This window comes from Lissotriton helveticus, chromosome 12 (genome assembly GCF_964261635.1).
Source record: "Lissotriton helveticus chromosome 12, aLisHel1.1, whole genome shotgun sequence".
Taxonomy (NCBI): Eukaryota; Metazoa; Chordata; class Amphibia; order Caudata; family Salamandridae; genus Lissotriton; species Lissotriton helveticus.
The window spans coordinates 597,958,143-597,983,062 of NC_136073.1; the positions used below are offsets into that span (position 1 = coordinate 597,958,143).

Below are 24,920 nucleotides of genomic sequence, written 5' to 3' on the forward strand. Positions count from 1 at the left end.
GCTTATTTACAGCATATTGCTCTGCTCGTGCATCACTTTTTTTGACGCATGAGGGTCGCAGAATGCAGATCCATATCTACGAGGCCATGCAAAGCCACTTTGCATGGATTTTCATGGCCTCCTAGATATGGAGTAAAGGAAAGCAGCGCAAGTCGCTGTGTTGCCTTACTCTGTTTCAAAGAGGCGTTCCATGGGCGTTGCGTCGGGTGTCTCCATGCAACACCCATGGTTTTTGATGTATTCCCAGATTTATAAGCACTTGTAAACCTGGGAATGCATCAAAAGCATATGCCTCCCATGGGGAGGTGTACCGCGCAGAAATATAGTTATTTCTCCTCTTTATTTCCTCTTTCTATGTGTGCTGCATTCTGCAATACACTTAGAAGGAGGAAAATGCCAACATTGATTGTTTTGTGCAGGGAGGTGTCCCTTCCTGCACAAAAACAATCATTCCTACAATGCAGACTCACTTTCACCATAGTGCAAGGATGCCTGTGTTGGTGCAAGGCAGCCAATTGTGCACCAGCGCTGTGGAAGATGACAGGAATGTGCCGTATCTCATACATACAAACAAAAACAAACAAAAAAATGCAAAAAGAACAATTAATGGACAGAATGCAGAACTATGTCATACATTCACCCCAGTGCTGTGATCTGGGCCTAACTCCATCGTTTTTTTGCTCCCCATGCCATTACAGTTTGAACCCAGCCATATGCATATCAGTCTTGACCCGGCGCCCAATGGGAACAGTCCAGCCCGAACTGCCAGGCCAGGTCCTCCATGAACTGGAAACATGCATCCTAGGACCGGGTTTGGCGTTTTACCCCTCATCAGCCAGGATAACTTGACTCCAGTGGCATGAAGAGCACGGGACCCACGTCTGGGCATACCCGTCCCACTCGGGGTGATAAATGCAAAAAGAACAATTGATGGGCAGAATGCAGAACAATGTCATACATTCACCCCAGTACAGTGATCTAGGCCTAACTCCATCATTTTTTTATTCCCATGCAATTCCAGTTTGAACCCAGCCATCTGCAAATTAGTCTTGACCCTGCGCCCAATGAAAACAGTCCAGCCCGAACTGCCAGGCCAGGTCCTCCCTGTACTGGAAACAAGCATCCTAGGACCGATTTCGGGGTTTCACTCCCCTGAGGCACAGGGTCAAGACTGATCTGCATATGGCCAGGTCTAAACTGTTGTGGCATGGTGAGCAAAAGAATGATGGATTTAATCTAGATCTCTTGACTGGGGATGAATGTATTGATGTGTTCTGCATTCCGTCCATTGATTGTGTGAATTTTGCTTTCTCACCCTAAGTGTGCTGGGTATGCCCAGATGTGGGTCCTGGGCTCATTGTGCCACTGGATTCAAGCTATCCTGGCTGATGAGGGGTGAAAATCCGAAACCGGTCCTAGGATGCTTGTTTCCATTCCAGGGAGGACCTGGCTTGGCAGCTTGGGCTGGACTGTTCCCCTGAGGCACAGGGTCAATACTTATTTGCATGTGGCCAGGTCTAAACTGGGGCGGCATGGTGAGCAAAAGAATGATTGATTTAACCCATATCTCTTGACTGGGGGTGAATGTTTTGATTTGTTCTTCATTCGTCCATCAATTGTGTGTCTTTTGCTTTCCCGCCCTAAGTGCGCCGGGTATGCCCAGATGTGGATCCCGGGCTCACTGGGCTACTGGATTCAAACTATCCTAGCTGATGAGAGGTGAAAGCTCGAACTCGGTCCTAATATGCTTGTTTCCGTTCCAGGGAGGACCTGGCTTGGCAGTTCAGGCTGAACTGTTGCTTTCTCGCCCTAAGTGCGCCTGGTATGCCCAGACGTGGGTCCCGGGCTCACTGTGTCATGGGATTCAAGCTATTCTGGCTGATGAGGGGTGAAACCCCGAACCCGCACCTAGGATGCTTGTTTCCATTCTAGGGAGGACCTGACTTGCCAGTTTGGGCTGGACTGTTCCCATGAGGCACAGGGTCAGGACTGATTTGCAAATGGCCAGGTCTAAACTGGGGTGGCATGGTGAGCAAAAGAATGATGGATTTAACTTAGATCTCTTGACCGGGGGTGAATGTTTTGATTTGTTCTGCATTCCGTTCATCAATTGTGTGCCTTTTGTATCTCATAGATACAGCACATTCCTGCCCTTTTCTTTTGACACAGGGCAGCGCAGCAAAGTGACTTGCTGAGCTGCCTCACGTCACAAACTAGTAAATAAGCGCCTCACTTTAAAGAGGAGAGGATAGTGACGAGTTTCTATGCTGAGGTCGTCAAATAACAGTTTTTGATCGGGATAGAATTATTGTGTGGAGAATTTGGAGCAAACATGTTCAAAATGGATGCTTTGTTTTAAAGTGAAAAGAGTGCTGAGAAACCACTAAGGTGTAGCAAAAAACATGTAAAGTACCCATTGTTTACGAACAGAAATTGATTTTTTAACGTATTAAAATGTTTAAGCTATATTCTGGGACTTTTCTACAGCATATGGGTTTACTTGATGTATTTTCACTTCTTGAAGCCCAAAAAAGCTGTTTCAGAGGTGATGTTTTTAACTCCATCTTTTTTTACTTCAGAATGTGGTAGATACTTTAGCTAAGGAGAGTGTAAAATGTTTCTATAGCAGAGTCTCCGCGTTATCCGAAGCGTCCTAGTGCTTTTTGAGTGGCAGGAAGAAGGCAGTTTGATTCATATCTTTTGCCTGACGCTGTTAAAACACTGGGTGGTGCCATATGACGTGATTTGTTAGACTGCACAGCTGTGAACTGTTTTCTGCAGAAGGTCACAGGTGCAATATTTATTAGGGCCTCGGTGGGACTTGCTGGCCGCCTATTAAGTTTGCATCCTCATTCGCTCTCGGTTCACCGTTGAAGGGCGAGGGCCCGGGGTGTATTACAAACAACCCCCTTGTGTAAATTATCTGTCCGCACACAAACTTTTGGAATTTTGGCTCATTTTTATACTCGCAGTCTGAAATAAGACCCTAAGAAAACAGCACAACGAGCACTTCATACATTACATTTTACATTAGAATGAATAATGCTTTGCTACGCGCTACTTTAATTTCAGAATGCAGGGAGATTTATGACAGCCATAAAGCCCTGGCAGCACGGCCATTTACAAGGCAGATAAGGTCCCCGGAGGCTAAAGCATGGCTCTCGGAGACCTTATCTCTCGGATAACTGCCTGCCGCACTCTATTACCTCAATCTTTCGCGCCATCTTTTAATGGGCTAAGTAAAGGTTATTGCAATGCTTCAAAAACTGTCAGCCCCTTTTTGACGACTACCACGGCGGGAAATGATAGTTCCCGCGCAAGGTCACAGAGCTGGCCTGCATGGAAAGGAACGGAAGCCATATTAGGGGTGGAATGTGCGAGCTGCAGGGAACCATGGGAGGCGAAGAGAAGGGGGAAGAGGGAGTTGAAGGGATAACCGAGCATTCGGAGAGAAGATGGGGGCTCAAGCTCCTGACAGAAGTTGGGAACCACGGCCAAGAGATGTGAGAGGGTTATGATCAATGTGAAGGTGGGCTCCACCCGCCAGGACCTAACGCCAGGTTCTTGCTATACCCAGCAACACTGGATGCAAGACTTGTATTGGAACCCGTTCAGTCCTGCCAAGCGTCACGCAACAGGTGTGACGCGCACGCATTTCAGTGCAGTGATCCGCATCAATGAGTGTAATTTGTGATATTTATATGTTTCCCTCATCTTCATTGCTTGATTATGCTCGCGAGAAAGTGTCACTCATAATTGCTGAATGTCACTCATAATTGCACTGAAATTATGAAAATGTCACACATAAGCAATCTGAAACTTTGGCAGCTATGCCCGTTCCAGAGCCACTGGACATGTAGGCCATTGGGACCCAGGGGTAGGAACTGGGCCTGTTTACCTCTGGTGGTGTCCTGGGGCTGACCTTCAAAGGAATCCAAAAACAGCATCCCTTTAGCACTAAACTATCGGGGTGGCAAGGTGAGCAGTTCAGGGTTCATTCAGGGACGCGGTGTAGGGTTTACAGACTCAGGAGACACACACTCAGCAAGCAAGGCCTCATCACAGGTCTTGGAGGCACCAAACTCCCCCCGGGCTTCTCAGGGCAGGTATCACTTGTTGAACGCGTTCAGCTAGTCCTCTTGCTAGCTCCTCTTCTTTCCAGGAAGATGAACTAGGTTTTTCTTTAGGCAATTTTACTCTGCAGAAATACCCCCACCTCTTCTCTTTCCACAGCAAGGACAGGCTCCTCTTTTCAGGGCTAATCCTCAGTGCTGCCAGCAGTACTCCTTGAACCCCGGGTGAAGCACATTATCTGTCTGGGAAGCTGGATGAGACAGTTAACATCCATGCAGGGCCGGACTGGCCGTGGAGGGACTGGGCATTTCCCTGGTGAACCGGAGGGGTGGAGGCCAGTTTAGCACCCATGGGGGCTGGTTTTGTTACAGGGGTCCGGTTTTGCAGCAGGGCTGCAATATCGGCCCCCTGTAACAAAAGCGCAAGTGTTGCTTTTCGCTAGCATCCCCCTGCTCCCAGGGCCAGTCGGGCAGCAATCGCCAGGGCTGGTTTTGCTGTTCCCAGTTCGGCCCCGCATCCATGGATCACAGGAGTTGGCCCAACACCCTGCAGGTGTGTTGTCAGGAGTCTGCCTCCTACTGTCTTATAGGGCTTTAAGCTTTCTTTCATGTTTAAAGTCCTACCAAAGGAACCAAACCTAATTCAATTCCCTAGTATCCAAAGCAACTCCCTATCTACCTAAGCTGAGACACACATCTCGGAAAACAAGAGAAACTCAGGAACATAACACTTGACTCTTGAATTGAAGCAATCTAAAACAAATATATAACTGTTTGGGACAAAAACATGAAAGCACCAACCAAAATTAAAATCAGTGAATAATGGCAATCAGGCAACATTTTTTAAACTTTAGCTTTATTGGTTTTTGCACATTCAGTATACAGCTGGAGGTATGCAGTAGATGGTTTAGCACAGAATGCTGACAGAAAGCTTCAGGCCCACAATACAGTGTTGGTGTCATATTCAGGGTATGCATCTGCATCCTCAAGTATAACTCAAGCTGCTTGTTGCAATTAAGTAGAGATCCATCATTCCAAACAATTTAACGTAGCTGTGAGAGCCTAGGATTATCCCAACCATGTACAGATTAGTAAAAATATCATTCAGCTCTACCCAAGCAACCTTCCCAAACAACCAGGAGCAGAGGACCAGGACACAGGACCTAAAGGAATGAGGGGACAAGGACATGGCTGGTAACTCCCCAGGCAACCGAAATGCACGGGCACATCTCTGGTTCATCGCTCAGCCAGCCCCCAGCTCTAATGTGTCTAAACACTGAATTCAAAAGTAGCAATGCGCCTCCCTTCTCGAGTGAGCATTGTATTAAGACTCAAGTTTGAAAAAGCTAGCGGCCACCTCTTCCCACAAGTCCGCTAAGTGTCGTCTGCATAGTCCTCTGTAGTCTTCAGCGCTCAATGCCACGGCCTTAGCTGTAGCCCAGTTTCACGCCTCCGCGCACCACCTAGTATGATGTGGGCCGTGGAGAAACTTCCAGTGTCAGATGATATCTCTGTAGGCAATCCCCAAGGCCAAGTCTAAGAGTCTGTTGCCCACTTACTGCTCAGGTCACCCATTATACAACCCAAGGAGACATATCTATTCTGTGCACAACTGCTGTGTTCCAGCATGTGCTTCCGGTCCATTTTGACCTGCAGCTGGACTGTCCTATGATCGGCTGCTCCAGACCATCCGCCTGAGCGCCTCTAGGGCATCTCAAGTCTGTAACATGTAGCATGGCATTTAGTCTAGGGTGTGTGAGGTACATACAATTGCTAATAGCCTTCTTCTTCCATAATAAGACAGGGTTTCACGAATTAAGTACACATAGTTGTAACTTTAGGCTGCAAAGTTACAGAAGGTACATGTTAAGTCTGGAGTCAACATTTATTTTTAATCAAACCCTCCCTTACTTCTAGAAATGGTAACTTGCCTAATCTTAGCTTTAGCATCCACCTCCTGATTGAAATATGAACTTAATATGGTCAAGGACACATCCACTTTAAGAAAAGGTGGTGTGATCCCATATCTGAAGCCTCAATTATGAGCATCAGAGTCTAAATCCTGCATTTCCATCTTGATTATTTTTATTCCTTTCTGCTAGCAGGATTAGATGGCATCAGTGTCAGCCTCTCTATCATTCATCTTCAGAGGTGTGAAAAGGGTTTAAGTTCAGAGAAAATGAGCTTTTTGCTCTCTTTCTGGATATTTCTTCAAACATATCAAGTTATACCCATATTTGCTGTCTTAACAGAGTCCCAGAACCTTAATTCTCTTGAAAAATAGTTCAACCTGATGAAAGACATATTCAGTTCCTGCCTCCAAGTATACAGCTTGTGTGCTTTGGGCTAATTTCTGTCAGCACTTCCACATAAACATTTGAGTTGAATGGATTTTATGTATTTCATCTTTATAAGATTTCACATCCATACAATACAAGCTAACTATTTTAGCTCCTAAGTTTCTTGCAAAAATGCAATGTCCCATACTTGCTTCCAGTTTCTCCAAAGCCCCCAGAGTCCTCCTTGCACACTCAATGATGAATTTAGCACGGTTGGTGAATGGTCAATTACTGCTGAAAGTTACTCTTAGATAGCAGTACTTAAAACGTAATGCAAGGGGAATGATGTCTAGCTTCAACATGAATCCCCTCTTTCCTTGTTTCCTTCTAAGCATAATAACTTTTGTTTTGCCTATGTTGATTTTTACATTACTGACCCAACACATTTAGAGCACATTTCCCCTACATCTATAGTTTTAAATACAAATTACGTGTTGCCCATACATAACCGTACAACTAGGACCTCAGAATATTTCAGAGAAGAATAAAAAGCCTGAACAGGTAGCTTTGGTAGGACAGGTCGAATATATAACTGTGGCTAAGGACAGACAGGGTGCACTCACTTATTACACAGCAAAACGTCTTACATCTCAAGCTCCAGATTGAAAATTCTCCCTACAAACGTTGTACTCGTGCCGTACACCTAATAAGGATAGGTCACACTGGATATGTGTTCTCTGATCGGGATAAATGGGCAGAACCACATCCACCTTCTAGTGGCGAAACTCACCGGAGAACACAGAGAACCTCTTCAGGGGTTAGGGTTGTGCTCAACAATTAGATCATCTAAATTGGCAAATATTTTCTAATTCGTTAACTAGTTCTCTGACAGTTACAGTAATAAATTGGAAACTGCTCAAAAATGACCTTACCTGTTCCGACCACGTAGAATAGAAAGAGTGTGTCTAAAATGAGTAGTTAAGGAATTTGGAGAAAATGTTAGCTATCTCTAAGGGTTTGTTAATGTTTTTTTGAGTAAGGACTCTAGGTACTTTTCTGGAGAGGGCCACATCACACTTCAACAGGCACATAGTGTGCTACTTTCCTGTCAACTATTGAAGAGCCCGCGGTCTACTCGAGGACTTGAGGCATTATTTCTTTCAACATCTTGTCTGATCTGGGCCTCTGTAATTTTTTGTCTCTCCCCATAAGAAAACAGGACTTTTTACAGATGTCGCTCCACTTTTTTACCCCCATTTGGCCTACTAGGTTCTGTTTTTTGACTCTGGCATTGCATTGAAGCTTTCCAACCAGGGTCCAGTGCCAGTGACATGTGTAGTTGGCATCTCCAATTGACAGAGGCTATACCCCCTTTTAAGCCCCTGGTAAGTTGTGCTGTGATACCCAGGGCATTTGTGTTAAAGGGGCACCTAGGGCCTGCAGAACTGGTTTTGCCACCCTGAGTGACTCATGTAAACAGATGACAGCAGACATGCCATTGCAGACTACAGGAACAGTGTTCACTACTCCATTTCAACATTGTCCTCACCGTGTGTGTCATGGTCACTGCACAGCTCTGAAGTATTTTTCAGTCACCCCTACAGCAGGTCTCTTGGGCCCAGGAGGCAGGGTGCAGTGTATTAAGAGTCTAGATATGTAAGTGCAAGTTTATATATCTCTACCTTGGCTTTACCATTAAACTACAATATAGGTAATAGGCAGCCCATAGGATAAAATGGGATATGCACCCAGGCATACCCAGGTTGCTAGTTCCATTATGGTACCACCTAAATATGTTGAGTTTGGGGTCAAGCAACATGCCTTCTCCCCACTAACATGAATCTGGTGCTAAGGGGAGGCTGGCATGCACCCAGGTGCTTACCTACTGGTTGCACATATTATTACCCTAGCTGACGTGTTTTGGCAGGTAGTGCCAGATTTTCCTACCTTAGATCCTGCCAAGACAGGTTTCTGACCTCCTGTCTGGCAGTGTGAACAATGCCAGGAATCAGAACCGAGGTTTAAGCAGAAAGGAGGTCACACCTCCCCCTCCCAAGTGGGCTAGTGATGTGACCCATCACATCTGTCAGCTTCGAAGGCTGAACCACCTCTGATATGCATCTAGGCTATCCCCCTGAGGGGACAAAGCCACCCCTTGCCCGAGGCACGCTGGACCCTGGCAAGGTGGGAAATTAGGTATGCAAAAGGCGTACACCTCCAGGAAAGCTGGCCACACCTCCAGGGTAAGCAGCCTGATCAGTACAGCTAAAGTTATTGTCTCCTATCTTTAGGGGGCAGAAATAGTGGGCTCTTGGTAGAAAAGGTGACTTACACCACCGGATGTGGTCACCTCAGGAACTGACTCATTGCAGAGAGTAGCTGCCCAATTGACTTCTATCTCCCACACCCCTAAGTCCCCTAAATCTAGTTTTAAAAATATCTCCTGACACTAGAACCTCAGATCTGAATCTTCTGCTACAAAGAAAGACCAAGAGGAGACCTGTGCCATTGGCAACAGGACTTTGCCTACCAGCACAAAGCAAAAGGGGGATATTGTGTCCCTGAGGCAACAGATTTGGAACTAGGTGAAAGACCCTCGTCCTTGGCTAAAACTCGACACTTTCAATGTGAGGGACCCTTGTGGAAGCCAGAAGCACCCTTAGACTCCCCTGGAAAGGTGGAACCAGTCCCCTGCAAATTGCAGGTAAAACTACATTCTGCACCTAAAGAATCACTGGGCATCGGGCCTTCCGAGGGATTGCCCAAAAATAAATGGTGACACAGTTTGGGTGAAAAATTAAATAATGGACTTGCTCTATTTGTGAACAAAGTAAGCAACTATATTCCAGGAAACAATCCTTATACAGCATCTGCTATGTGCTATTATTCCGACCGAACACACTTTTCCTCTGCCAGCACTAACCATCACAAACCTGTCAAAAGTGGGTCACAACAGGCGGTGTAAAAGCAAGAAAAAAACATGCAATATTAGGAGGGGCCACCACCAATGCACATGTAACAAAAAGGAATGGCCAGGAAAGCAGGGAGACAACACACATAAAGGGAAAGGATGCACAGTAAGAGCAGCAATTGTGGACGTGGAGTACCCTGGAATTTTTGAAACCCCCAAATGTTACTTCAACCAAAATGCGCATATTCACTGGATCAGATGCGGTGTTAAACCTAAAGTCACCTATCAATTCATTAAAAATGAGAAAAACAATTAATTACTCATCATGAATCTTTAATCGGCGATTTTCGCCGTCAGAAATCATGAAAAACAAACATATGAATACACAAAGTAAAAGCAGCGTAAAAACATCCTAATGAATAGCATATATAGGTTAAAACATATTCAAACAATAAAACTGGGTGCAATAAAAACGAGAATATTAAAACCAGGTTTTGTGTACTGGGTATCTACCATATAAACTGCATTGCGGCATTATATCAAAATGCTCTTAGCCTAGTCCTCCACATGGTCATCAGGAAGCTCGAGACCGCAAAAGACACAAATTGCCTGGTATCAGACTGCATGAATCTTTAACTTCTCTTACCCCAAGACTTCAACGTAGTGGAACAACCCATTTAATGCTCAACTGTTTCAGACCATGAGGTGCAAATGGACAATGGCCATGTGTTGGACTGAGTGGTCAACCCAACCTAACTGTGTATGAAGCAAGGGGGATGGTACAATATCTAAATTCAAGATAGAGCTTTCTTGCATTACTGGGCTCTATTTAATCCATTAACTGCTCTAGCACAAAATCATCTTTCTGTATGAGGAAGGCCAGAGTCAAGGAACACAGATCGGACCAACTTTCCAGTGAGCCCATTTGATGTGACCAGTAATCCCTCTTTACTTGCTCTTTAGGATTCACACCTACCTCTTCTCAAGTGGCCCAAATGTGCTCAAGACTAATATTTACAAGTGATGTGCTCAATTGCTTAACCCACGGGAAGTTGCCCGCTCCTGGCAGGCACAGCACCTCTACCAGTCCCTGTTGATAAGAAACCATTTCCGAAGTTTCCCCAAAGCCTCTCCCAGAACAATGGAAGCTGTAGCCTTGCTATATCAGAGACAATTTTGAGCCCCAAATCCATCCGCAGGGGCAATAACGGTGTACTGATTGGCAAACCAACCAGTTTCCGTTTAAAGCGCTTCTCTGCGGCAACCAAGCAGGAGTCCTCCCTGTGTCCCCAAAGTTCAACTCCACACAAAGTGGATCCCAGCGCCTGGTAGTCATAAACCTGCACGGCCGGAGAGAGGGTGATGTTAGGATGCCTTAAATGTCTTCAGTAACCCCGTCCCAGTGGTTTGTTCTAGTTTTATTCCACACCTTGCGATGTGGGTCTGCTAGTTAACCCCTTGGGCGCGGCCGCGATTCTGCGCCTGTGCGGCACTTTTAAACAGTGGGCGGGTTCATGACAGCCCCCAGCCGTCATCAGCACACGCCCACCATGATGCATGACAGCTGGGGGCCGTCATCAGCATGGAAGGGGTTAAAGTGCTAGGTCAAAATAACACCCAAGTACCACAAGTGTGGACTTGCTCCAGGGGATTCCCTTTCAGCATGGGCTTTGGGTGGGTGGAATGACAAGTATTAAAGACCATAAACATCGCTTTTGCAAGGTTGATATCTAAGCCACTGGCCCTACAAAAACGACCATATCTGTCAAGAATTTTTTACAGTCCCATGGGGATTTTGGGAGGAGCAGCGTAGTTTCTACAAACAGGGCGGGAACCCTGATGTTTGCCAGTCGTGGTGGCATCAGACTCAGATCTAAATTACCAAAATATTTATAAAAAGAGAAAATAGGGTGGGTGCAAGGAAACACCCCTGCCTGACCCGCGTGTTAACTGAGAATATATTTGTCAGTTCCCTCACTACCCAAATTTGACTTGGGCGAAGTTGTTTTAATTGAGCTTTATGATCAGATTCAAAAGGTGGAGCGGTACCCCCATGTCAGCTAAGATTTGCCACAGCTTAAGTCGGGGAAGAAGGTCGAATGCGGACCGAAGATGAACAAACACCACATATAGTCGCCCGCCCCCTAGTGGTACAATTTTCCAGTATAATACCTAGCAGCGGAACACCTGGTCCAGTGTGTTGGTGTACTCTCTAAAGCCTGCTTGCCATGGGGTTCAAATGTCTGAGGTAATCATCCCGTCTTGGAGTCTACTCAGTATGACCCTTGCAAAGAGTTTTAGGGCACTATCAATTAGACTTATCAGCCTATATAGTCGGAAAGATATTGGGAACACTTCTTAAAAATCATGACAATCTCAGCTCTAGCCCGAGTCAGAGGAATAGAGGCCCTTTTCAGACTACCATTAAAAAGAATGTTAAAATAGGGGGTCCATACATCAATCGCATCTAAAAAAAAATATCCCCAGGTATCTTCTCTAGCTCTGGAGCTTTGTGGCGCACAATGTTAATGGCTTGTCTGATTTCCCCAAAATGTAAGCTTATATCCTCCAGCAGGCCACTCAACAGACAATCTTATGAAGGGCTCTTAACCATCAGAACTGACCTAGGCTGCATCACAGGTATCCAGCTCAGAGAGTTCATGCTGCTCCTCAAGAAAATATAAATTGGAGAAGTGTGCAATCCATTTCGTCATTGTGATATGGTTTTCAACAGGAGTTATCCGTTCTCGAGAACGAGTTGAGATAATATTCCAAAATGAGGGCAAGTCTCCTCTCTTAGCTGCTGCAATTAGACCCTCCCATTTCTTATTTTCCCACTCTCTCTTGGCAACCCGTATGGCATCTTTATATGCCTCTCTAGTTGCTTGGATTGATAATCTACCATTTTTTAATGCACCCATTAATGCCCTCTGGACCTCACTACAGCTTGGGTTATGCCAAGAGCGGCCACTGCACCTCCTAGCTAGCCCTCTACGAGAAAGTGAAGCCTCAGTTTCAAAAACATTTAGATGTGGATGCTACTATAACTAGGTAAGGAAGTGCAGTGCTACATTGGCATATTTAGTAATAGCATCAGCTCCCCTATCGCATCAGGGACCACTTTGTAAACTTCGGTAATCGATATCCCAGAGCGACAAAATGCCCTCCATATTACCCTTCATCTACTAGGGACCAGAATTAACCTTCTATCCAAGGGCTCATTGTCATCTGGCTGTGCAATGGAAATAAGGCTCCTATGTTCTACAACAAGCACATTATGGGCGCTATCTTGACGTGGTAGGACCGCCATATCAATTAATTTGTGCCAAAGTCGGCCATCAAATAAAAATGAATCAATAAGGCTTGTATACTGGGGCCTATTGAATGTGTGTTTATCTTTTTTGTCCAACCTTGACCTACCATTGCATGGTGTCAGTACCTGATTCAGAGTAAGGGAGTTAAGTTGAAGGGCCAAATTTCTTTATGGAAGAAATAGTTAGCGTAGGTATAAGCCTCAGCTGATACTCCTCACCTAAGTAAAGTTCCACGTGGGTATCCAAGTTTACAAGTACAATTAAAATTACACCACACAATATTAACAGCCTCACCCAGTAGTTCGGCCAAGTGGATGGATAACTTGTGAATTGCTCAAGACTCAGATTTGCATGTCAAAGGCCTAGACTAAACATTGTAGCCATATCCGGAGAGGTCACAGTAATACACAGCAAGTCCGGGGAATCCAACTTAATTTCCTTAATGCTACACATTAAATTAGTTTTGGCTCAAATTTGTACGCTCCCTACTGGCCATCCCCTGCCCAATGTAATGGCCTCCTTACTAAATGTCACAAACCCTGAGTTGTTCTTTGGGCTGGTCCACCATGTTTTCTGGAATATACATACATCATAAGCATCAATAAAGGCGCATCACTCAGTACAAGACAACTTGGATAGTAGACCAGCTACGTTTCAGGATATCAGCCTAGTTTTTGAGGAGGGGTGGGCCCCATCCCCTCCCACACCTGCAACATCAGCAGGATTTGACAAGTTGAGCCCATGCCCCCACAAAGTGCAAACATTCTCCCTAATAACATCATAAAGAAGAATGGTCCCTACCCCAGCCTGAGGGACACTGTCACTATCAGCAACACGTGGTAGGGCAAGCTTGGTCTAATCCGGGAATCCAGCCGCATGGGTGGGTGTCTGTGATCTACCAGGCCCTCCCCCGTCATGTCAATCGATGTCAGTTAATACATCAAAACAATAAGTTGAAATCCCACTTTGCTGAGCAATATCCAATTTTGGGGCCCTATGCTGCATCCATCTGTTTTTCTTACTGATGCATACCACAGGCATATAGAAATAGCCCAGAGGCAGGAGGGCAATGTTGCTTCGATCTTGCTAACTATTCATGCACCCAAAGAGCAACTGGTATACCAAATGAGGTGATCTGAAGTTGATAATTATGCACTCCCCTTGCCTGTCCTTCGGTCCCACACCAAGCCACCCCACCCTCCTAGTCAGCAAGATGTTGCTTGCCAAGTCCAGCAGAAAATTTCTAAAGTGGGTCAACCAGTTCAGTGTCTTATTGGACAAATCAGCCTTGGACTCTCTTTGATCCAGTCTTCAGGGGGTCCCCCTGCAAGTATTGCCACACAAGGGCATGAGGCTGGAGGTAAGTTAATAACTGGCTGCATTGTTGCTATTGTGGGGTCACTCGAGCCATCACCATCCATATCCTGGGCTTTGTTTACAAAATTGTAATTTATATGTGCATGACTATTATTTATTTATTTTATTTATTTTGAAGGGTTTATATAGTGCGAACAAGACCCTTGTGGGTATCAGAGCGTTTTAAAAGGTAAATATAGAAGACACATAGGCATATAGACAAAAACATAAAGTTCCATACAGATCAAGAATCGTATAATCACAATACCCTTGCTCAAGTGAATTTAGCCATGAGAAGAGATTTCACTTCTTTTTTGAAAGAAGCAGTAGAGGGATTCAGTCACGTTTCTGGGGGCAGGGCATTCCAGATCCTGGGTGCCATCCCTGAGAAGCTCGATTGTAAGATTTCTTCTTGATGAAACTTTGTAGTTTCAGTATAAGGTTATTGGCACTTCTGAACGCTCTGTTGATGCATGAAGGCACCAGTTTCTGAGCGAGATACCTAAGAGTGTTTGGATGAATGGCTTTATGCGTCAGGCAAGCGATTTGTAGTTGAATTCTGGCTTTGAAAGGTAGCCAGTTAAGGTATCTGAGGTCCGGGGGAATGTGAAAGTTTCTTTTGGAGCCAGTAATAAGTCTGGCTGCTACGTTGATTGAAGCTCTTAGAGGGGTTGTTGAGGATCTGGGAGGGCCCCAGAGAGAGATACTTCCATAATCCACTCTTGGGATAACTAGTGCTTGTATTGCCAGTTTGAAGTCCTTTTCGGGCAGGAAAGGTTTTAGTTTTCTCAATGTGTTCATCTGAAAGTTTGCTCCTTTAGTTGGGGTGCTGATGTGTTTCTGCATATTTAGATTTCTGTCCAGAGTTACTCCCAGAGATTTCACTGAGTCGACAATAAGAGGTTGGCAGTTGAGTGCTGTTAGGTGTTTGATCCAATCTTGAATTATGGTTACTTGGGTGGGAGGAGCCATTAGAGGGAATTCGGTTTTGAGGGTATTCAGTATTAGATGGTTTTCGGCCAGCCATGTCTGAGTTTTTTCTAGCATTGTGTTGACAGATTTGATGTCTTCTAGTAAAAGGATCTTTAGTTATAGTTGTGTATCATCTGCGTATATATGATACTGTATGTTAGAGGAGTTGAGAATTTTGGTGAGTGGTTCCATGAATAAATTGAAAAGTGTCGGAGAGAGGGATGATCCTTGTGAGACACCTAGGGTGTCTCGCATGGGTTTGGAGAGGGAAGGATTAACCTTAAAACGTTGCGATCTGTTTTGGAGGAATGATGAAAACCAATTAAGAACGGATCCGGATAAACCCATTCTGTGTTTCAGAAGGTCAAGCAAGTTGTCGTGTTTGACGGTGTCAAATGCCGAAGAAAGGTCGAGCAAGGTGAGCAAGCAGGCTTCGTTTTGGTCTAGGATTTCTAGTCCATCACCTATTATGTGGGTCATAGCTGATTCAGTACTGTGTCCTGCACGGAAGCCGGATTGATATTGGTTGAGAATGTTGAGGTGGTCTATGTGTTTTCCAGGCTGAAGGTGTACACATTTTTCTAAGAGCTTGGCCAGGGTAGGAATGTTTTAAATTGAGCAGTAATTATTTAAGTCCGCGGGGTCAGCCGTTGGTTTCTTAAGGATAGGGGATACCTGTTCGGATTTGAGGATTTTAGGGATGATTCCTTGAAGGAGAAAGGAATTTATAATCTTGGTCCAAAGAGGCAGTAGCAGTGGGATGAAGTCTTTTATGCAGATTGCGGGTAGAGGGTCTGTGAAGTGATTGGCAGTATTCAAGGCTATGAGCATTTTGAGTATAGCCTCTTCACAATAGGTATCGAAGGAGGACCAAAATGCATTATTTTTGCGGTCGAGCTTTGGTGAGCTCCGGGGTGTGACTCTTGGAAGGGATGGTGAAGAATCAATGTGTGTGTCAGTATGTGTGATTAAATCGTTGAACAGGTCTTTCTTTAAGATTTCGGTCTTTAGAGTGAAGAAGGAGGCAAACGCTTCGCAATTGGGTAGTTAACCTGTGTTAGCTTTGGGGGGGGGGGTTTACCCTTAGATTGTGTTTTGATTAGCTTGAATACTTTTTGGGGACGATTCTTGGCTTGGTCTAATTGATAACTGAAAAAGTCTGCTTTAGATCATCTGTAGTAGGTGTTTCTCTTCATTCTTAGCAACTTGAGATTTTTGGCGGATGGTGCAGATCTCCATCTTCGTTCGATTAATCTTAAGGATCGTCTGTCCTCATTGAGTTTTCCATCGTACCAGGGTTTTGAGTCTTTTATGGAGACTTTCTTCAGTTGTAGGGGGGCGGCCTCGTCTAATACCATGTTCATGGAATTGAAGTAGTTAGTGATTGGTGAGATCTTGAACATTGGATAGCCCTACTGGGGGGAGAAGGATGATGGAGCTGGAAGTTGTGATTAGGTCAGGATCAATATTTTTCAGATTCCTCTTCCATATTTTGGTTCTTGTGGGTTGAACAGAATTAAGTTGTACTATTTTGTTGATGAAGAAGGTGATGATGTGATGGTCGGACCAATCACATTGACGAATCGTATCGAGCTGAATGAATTTATTGGGTATAAGGATGCATTGGTCCCTGCTTTGCTTAGAGTTTATTGTATTACATACCAATTTTGTTGACAAGGAGGGACTCTGTAAGTCGAGGATTCCAATGGGCCAGATGGCTGCCTAAGAAGATTACTTTGATGTGCTACATCAGTCCCTATCTCGCCTATACTTGTGGCGGGTGGGCCTACTAGAGCCCTGGACCAGGGAGTTCCCATAGGGGAAGGGGAAGAGGTGTGGCGCCGCGGCTAGGGCGACTGACTCCAGAATCTGGGGATCACGGTTCGATCCCCGGCACCGGTGGCAGATTAGCCCAGCACCATGTGACTCTGGGCAATAGCTTGCTTAATCTTCCCGACGGCCCCCAGCGCCTAGAGACCCTTACGGGTGATTGTGCACTTTACAAATTTGGATTAATATTATTATTAGGTGTTTTAAGTTCATCAGTATGGACTCAATAGCATCCAGCTAGAGTAATATTGTTTTTTCCGCCCACAGTGCAGCCATTACTTTGTCCAAGTAGCCCCCACCCATGCTCCTCACTCCCGAAGTTTCAGATAAATGGGCTGACAATGGTGGATTAATCAAGTTGTTGTTTCCGGTGGCCACAGCCTGGTGAGTCACTTTGAATGCTTAGTTGGTGTATATTGGAGTGGGCTAGCAGGTGGGCAGGGCATTATAATTAAGGAGGACTGTTCTGCATTATGTACAGTTGGAGGTGGTAGAGTACAAACAGGTGTGCTTAAGGAGGGGGTGGGTAAAGTGAAGGAGACCGGAGAGGAGTGCTTACGAGTCCAATCCCTACAGAGGAGCCAAGAGAAAGTCTGCGTTCGGTCAGTTCAGTTTCATTGCTCATCAAGCTCACCGCTCTCTAGATCATTTTCTCTAGTGAGGTGCCTTTGCCTGGTTTTGTGGTGGTGATTTGGCCCCCTATAAGTTTTCTCTTAACCCTTTTGGCTGTGATGTCACAATTTAAGCATTAGTTAGCATGCATAAACAAGCGGGTGGGAGAACAAGACCCAAAAGTAAGGATAAGAGAGTGACACAAAAGTAAAAACCAAAGAGGGGGGCCAGCCTCTTCCGGACTCCGACGGGCATGGATGGGCCAAAAATGGCCCGGACTTCGTAAGCACTCTGGTTCTTGAACTCCTTTGCCCCCTTTGGCCAGGTCATGATAACCGTTCTGAGCAGCGGGCTAGGGGCACGCGCTTTATAGTGCTTCCAACAGGTGCAGGTGATCAAAGAACAGGCCACCTCCAGGGGCCATAAGCACTCTGGTCCTTGAGGTCCTTTGCCCCCTTTGGCCAATACATTAATTGGTCCACTCAATAACTGAGTTCTAAGTCTTTAAAAAGTTAAAGAGGTTTTTTAAAAATTCAAAAGTAAGCAAGACGAAGTCTATCAAAGGAAGGACAATAAAGAGAAATACCCAAGGGGGCAGCAAAATCAGGAGATTAATGGACAGTATCCCTACAGGAACAGGAAAGTCGTATGGCTCACCCGCAAAATTGAGGATTTTTATACGTTATTTTCACTTATGAAAATACAGAAACTGCAGAATCACTGTGGTGTGAGTAAATGTATCATTTTGTTAGCAAATCAGAGCACATGAAAAATAAACCTCATTTTGCCTCTACATCTAAGCACTATCCTACTACATGAAAGTTAGATCTAGTATCCTTAGTGTGGTTTCCTCTAACCTTTTGCCTTCAGACCTCCTGTTTTTGATGACTTTGTTTTTACTGACCATAGGACTCTGCGGACTTTACCTCTGCTAACCAATGCTAAAATGCATGTTCTCCTACCCTAAAACATGGTTACGTTGGACTATACCTAAATAGCACATTTAATTTACTTACAAGTCCCTGGTAAAGTGGTACTACATATACTCAGGGCCTGTCAATTAAATGCTACTAGTGGGCTTACAGCACTGATCGTGTCACCCACTTAAGTAGCCTTTTAAAATGTCTCAGGCCTGCCGTGGCAGAGCCGGTGTGTGCAGTTTAAACTGCCATTTTGACCTGGAAAAATAAACATTTTGCCAGGCCCAAATTTTCACTTTTAATACTTATAAGTTTCTCCTAGGATAGGCCCTGAACAGTCCAGAGGGCAGGGTGCAATGTATTTAAAAATGTAGGACATGTACTTTTAAGGTTTGTCCTGGTAGTGAAAAATTCTTAAATTCATTTTTCACTACTGCCAGGCCTATCTCTCCTATAGGATAACATTGAGGTTGCCTTATTACACGTTATAAGAGTATTTGAGGAAGAGATAACTAGTTCATGTTTGGTGCCTTCAGAATCTTAATTTAAAATCCTAACTTCTGGTGAAGTCAGATTTTAAATTACAATTCGGCATTTTTGTGCCGTAGCCATATGGTGCCTACAGCCTGTCTCTACGCCACATGACTGGGTGAGGATGACAGTTTGGCCTTGTGCATTCCCCCCAGACAGCCATACACAATGGAAGCTTAGATTTGACTGGATGGGCCAACACTGGCAAGATGGGAGGGAGGTGCTGGGTACAGCCCCATTTAGATTTGAATAGGCTTTGTCCTGCCTCCACACAAAGGGCCGCACACCCCTTGTAGTTAGTCTAGAGCCAGGGCCATGAAGACAGGGCATCTGAACACTGCAAATGCATGCCTTTAGAAGCTTCATCCCACTTCAAATGCACAAGTGTGTGTAAGAGACAGACCTCGGACACCACCACTTCAGTACACTTCTGTACCTGTGGGTACTCTGCCAGGAAGAAGGGCTGCTGTGTTGCTACAAGTACTGCCTTGACTCCGGCTTTACAGGAAATTCTGCCCTGCTGGCTGACCTGCTGCCCTCTTGCCTAGGGAAGAAGAACTGGACCTGCAACTTCATCTTGAACCCATGACTCCAGGGTGACTCAAAGGGCTATTCTGCTGGACTCCTGATCTGGGCCTCAGGGACATAAATTACTCCCAACCAGCTCTTGGACCCAGTTGCAGTGAGTCTCTGACCCCCAAGTGGTGTCTCCCAGGTCTTGGACACTTGGTGTGGCTCACAGGCTCTTGAAATCAAGGTTTTGGGCTCTTCATGACCATGAACCGACCCGTTCGAACCAGAACCGCTTTACTCCCACTGAAATTCAACATGAGTCGCCGCTAACCCATCTCCTCGCACAGAAAGAATCGATCACCCGTGGAGGACCGCCACCTTGAAGCTGTAGGCTGCACATCTATGATGCCTAGCCTGATCTTTGCACCAGGTCAATGACCACCCACGATGCTCTGATTGCTCCCTGCAAGCCTCTCCAACACAAACCGGACTCTTGGCACAAAACTTGAGAAAATAAAACTTCAGCAAGACTAATCTAGGACTGTATGCGACCCGCGCTCTAAGCCCAAACTTTTGACTTTTGACCGTGTCCAGTGTGAGCAGATAGCCACAGTTACCGCTTTCTGCTTTTAGGCACCATTTTACAGTTATTCATTAAACATTCATAACTCCAGTTCTACTGATTGGATTTTTGCTGTTTTGGTCTTGGTCTATTTATTAAATTAAGCTCTATTTCCTTAAGCTGGCTTGGGATCTTTTTGTGAAGTGTTTTCACATTTGAAGTGTTGCACAAATGCTTTACACATTGCCTCCAAGTTAAGCCTGACTGCTCTGTGGCAAGTTACCAGGGAGTTGAGCTTAAGTTAAATTGAGATTTGCTTGTGCCTTGCTCCTCATGAGGATTGTGGTTGCTGCTTGACCAGGGCTCACAACCCAGTCAACCAGTAACCCAATTTCTAATAATGAATAATTATTCAGCACCCTCTATGTAAAAGTCACCCAGAGATGCTAGAACAAACTAGATACATAAGCAACAATGTGTTATATGAATGAATTGGGCACAGTGAAGCAGCAGAAAGACCTTGAAATTAAAGTTGCAGGTTGTGACTCAGCTGAGGAAAGTTCATTGAGAGCAGAATAAACAGTGACAGTGGAAATAAACCAATACATCTCAGCTTGACTGTATGCTGCAGAATTTGTGAGGAGAGACATGGGCAGGGAGGAGTAGCATGTGTGACAGTGTGACTTCGATCTTAAAAAAAGATGGCGTTTGGTTCTAAACTGGGGCCTAGTTAACATAAATATGAGAAAAATAAATTTCTGCAGATCACAGACAATTTGTTTCCAAAATAACAGCAGTATATCAGTGTATATATGTGTAACCCAGAGAGGAAGTACATTCTACATGTTGTTAATGATGTACAAAAATATATACCCATAAAAATGTTCACACAATAAAAAAAGAAAAGGCAAGGGATGCTGGATGAAAGACACTAAATATGAGTCATGAGAGTCTTCCCCATGCAAGAATGAGATATCAATCGCTTTTACAAACTCCCCCAACAAAGACTGCACTGCACATTCACATTACTTAGCGCTATCCAATGAGGCAGTTCCACTTAAAGTGCAGAGTCTGTTACAATTACAGTTGCCATCAAACTCAACATGGCTGCCCTCCCTGGCTCAGAATAAGGCACCACACTGTCTAATGATTTCTTTAAACTGATTACTTTCCGGCAACATATGGACATATGGAGAACCCTATTCAACTCACTCATACTTGTCACTATTCATTAGTCATATTAATCCATACTACTCAACCATGTACAACTACAAATATCATACTCTGTTCATGACATCGCAATCAGTCAGCAAAGTGCAGACATATTGGGAAGTCATATTTAGGGGCAAAAATGATTTATGCCAAAGGCAAAGCCTTAATATCCCGTCAATAGCAGTACTGTTACTTTATTGTACATATTGTCTCATACCTGTGGATAAAACAGTCGCTGATCCTTTTTTGTTCTTTCTTCCATTTTCACTTAGAAAAAGTTGTGAACTCTGGGAAGGTCGAGGTGGAGGAAGAAATTGACATCGATCTCAATGCTCCAGAGACCGCGAAGGCCGCTTTGGCCATCCAGAACAAGTTTCGTCGCTTCCAGAAACGGAAACAGGATCCTAGCCCTTGAGCACACCTCGCCTCCACCTGCCCTCTTCGCCGAAGGCTAACACAAACACCACTGGGGGGTCCTTTCAAATGCTCGAATTTATTTCCCCCTCTCCCCTTCTCCCAAAGATCTCCTTCTCCTTTCTTAGAGATAAAGGTTAGAATATTCTGCATCTTTCACCCTGTGCATCCCCACCTTTTTCCTTTAGGGGGTGCACAAAAGCACTTGGCGATTTTCCTTCCTGAGTCCAGCACCTCAACATCCGGGACTAATTCTTCAAGCTATGAAAAAGCACAAAGTGCTGGTTCGGACCCTCATCATCCACCAAAGCCAGATTCCCAGCACATGGCTTTGACTACACTCAGATTTTATTGCACTTTTTGTTTTCTATCCTTGACAATGTCACGTCACAGAGAGGATGTCGCCGATGGGTGATGTCATATCCATACAAAGCCATGCAGGAGTGACGGTGTCACAGGTAGAAAATGTCTTATAGACTGTAAAGTTATAAATATAAATACATCTATGCTGCTCTGGATCCATGCACGACAAAAGCACACTTGGCATTGCCGATGCCACATTTTATTCAGGAAATCAGGATAATTATCTGTACATACCCAAAATGTTTTCAGTGTACTGGACTGCGGGAATGTTGGCCATTAAGGCCTCTGGCTAGGATTACAAGGGTTTAAAGTTTTTCTTTTTAGTCCTTCCTAAATATTGTGCAAGCACTAGAAATTTTCTCCAGTATTTGTCTGATCTGGATTTCTAATGTGAGCAGTATCCACAACTTAGTTGACATGTTTCCTTCCCATAGACGACAATTTCCAGGCAATTGCGTCAGAAGATCATGCATTGGTGAAGATGTACATTTTGCATGTCAAAAACAGGGATATGGCTAGTGAAGATCACTGGGACGTTGGAAATGTTCTAGCAGAGCATACTTGTTTTGATGATCTATTAGAGAAATAGGAAAACCCTCCACGTGTCCCTGTGCCACTTCTCGCAAGTGTCTGACATCTCAAATTTGATGAAGTAAGGAGATGGTCACTTCAGGTTTATAGACTGTGACATGCATATTTTCTTCAAAGATGTTAATCATATCAGTTGCAATTTTTTGACAAGGAGATTGATGGCAGCAAACAATACTACCCCTTATCAGTGATGTAAAAGTGTTGGTAAAACAAGCAGATTTAACTTGAACCGTTTTAAGGTCAAGGTTAATTATAAATAACAGTGAAAAAAAATTATTTTGATTTGTGGGGAGTCCACCACCATTCAGAACAATTTAATGAAAGCATGAGTGGTCATTGGATGGGATTGGTTTTCTCAAATATTGCCCCACTTTAATCCTGGACCTTTATATGCTGAGGGCTTTACACATGTTTATCAAAAAAGCTACAAAGCTCAGACTCCGGTGATACCACTCAAGGATAATTTGGTTCTCATCAGCAGAGTTCAATACCATAGAACTAGACAATAAATGTTCTTAACTAACCATTATCGGCTGAGTGAAGTGCAGATGGACCATTGACGGATTTAAGAACCCCGTCGCTGGTAATTCTGATGACTTTACTGCTCAGCGTTCTTACAAATTTCAGCTGGTACACAAGGTTTCCTTTGGTCCAATATTCCAATGTTGATGAACATTTGCCACCTAAGAAATTAATTTAAAATGCTCTGTTTAAATTGAAGAACTGCATCTATGAAGATCAGATCAGTCCTCAAACAGGCTGGAATCTCGTGTTTGCTAAGGTTATCGGGTGCCTCCATGCCATCAGAGACCCCATGTTCCAAATCCCCCCGACTTTCATTAACATCCCAAAGCATGTGGGAAGTTTTTGTCATAATTGACATCAATTGAGCCAAAATCATTAACATCTAGAATTTGTATGTAGAACAAGAACAAGGGCTGGCATATGGTGGCCTTGGTGTCAGGAAGCCATCAGGAACCTTTCATTTCACATGTGGTATTGTTCATATGTGGACACAATTGCACTGTTGTCATCAAGAGAGCTGTGATATCTGTGACTGCATCCCAAATCTATTGGAGCAATACACTGGTGTAATGGCCATAAGTGCGGGTAGCTCTATCTAACCCAGTCTGATGTTAAATATAAGCCTGTTTATCACTGACAGTGGTGGTCTTGATTTATACATATACGCAAGCATTACAGTTTACATGGAAAGCAACAGGCACAATAGCATGTCGAGCAGTAATGCAGCACACGGCACTTAAAAGACAGACGTGCTGCCTCAGGAGTCCCTGAAATGACTGGCCCCGGGAGAGCCTTAGACATGAGTATCTGCACCCTGTTCCTACATTAATTACTTGTAAAAGAGAATTGAAAAAGGAACTGGTGGCCTACTGTCCCTTTGCTGAAGGAGAAGCAAAGCTGGACAGAGTGCAATGGATTGGGAGCAGGACACGGCAGGGTTCGAGGCCACAGTCTGCTAGCACCTGAAAATATAGACTGGAAAAATATATTTTCAAAAATATAGAATGCTGAAATCTCATCCTTACGTAATATCACCCTAAAGGAATTTCAACAATTACTACACCCGCTTTCCAGAATGTGTCGGTACATGGCCTAGAATTTACAAGAAAAATAAATGTACACAGTCCTAAAAAAGGTGGGAAGGAAGTTTGGGTGGATATATATTGTTGTTGCAGTCTTTATTTTAGGAAGGATCCCTGAGTGTCCCAGCTTCGCAGCGCCCTGGGGTCATCCGCTTGCCTCACCGTTGTGGCACAGACTGTTCATGTACCATTTCATCCTCTGCTCCGCGTTTCCACAGCGCGAGGGCATCCATCGAGCCCACGCCTGGGATTGTACATATCCTGATGATCTGCATGCCGCGTGCCCTCTAGAGATCTAGTATTCCAAACCTAGTCAACAGGAAAATGATAGATGCCTCGAAACGTTATCCCTTCTATCTTCAAAGCATGAATTGTTAGATTAGACTTTTCAACGAGAATGATTATCTGACGAGGAGTTACGATTTTTTGCTGAGTTTAACTGATGTTTGCATTTTAAACTGGGGTCCTGTTGGAAACAATTTGAAGCAAATTGAGATAAAAGACACCCGTGGTAGATATGTAATGATACGATTGAATTAAAATAGATACACAAAAACAACACAATGTAAGGCTTCATATCTGTTCAACCTGGAGAAGATCGAGTGCACATAAAAGACCAAATATACTTATGAAAAAACAAAAACAAGAGGGCATCTCCACATCACAAATGGAGCCACCAGAAGCGCACACATTCTCCATTGGTATTTCAACACTGCGCATGATTTTCCTTCAATGTTACCTATGGTTTCCTCAGAGATCCTAGAGGTGTGAGGCTGCAGGGGTTAGATGGAGATGAGGGTAAAGCAATAGGGGCAAAATGAGCCACACAATCCACTTATTTCTCTAATTTTAGTCACTTT

The 24,920-nt window shown here is 44.4% G+C and overlaps 1 protein-coding gene across 1 annotated transcript in view; it reads left to right on the plus strand.

Moving 5' to 3' along the window:
- PCP4L1 (Purkinje cell protein 4 like 1) overlaps positions 1-24,616 on the plus strand; it is a 349,325-nt gene extending 324,709 nt beyond the window's left edge. Inside the window, exon 3 of the mRNA XM_078670606.1 lies at positions 21,358-24,616. Coding sequence (XP_078526732.1) covers positions 21,358-21,500 — 143 coding nt within the window. The 3' untranslated portion in view covers positions 21,501-24,616. The remainder of the gene's footprint in view (positions 1-21,357) is intronic.
- Positions 24,617-24,920: the final 304 nt, after the last annotated feature.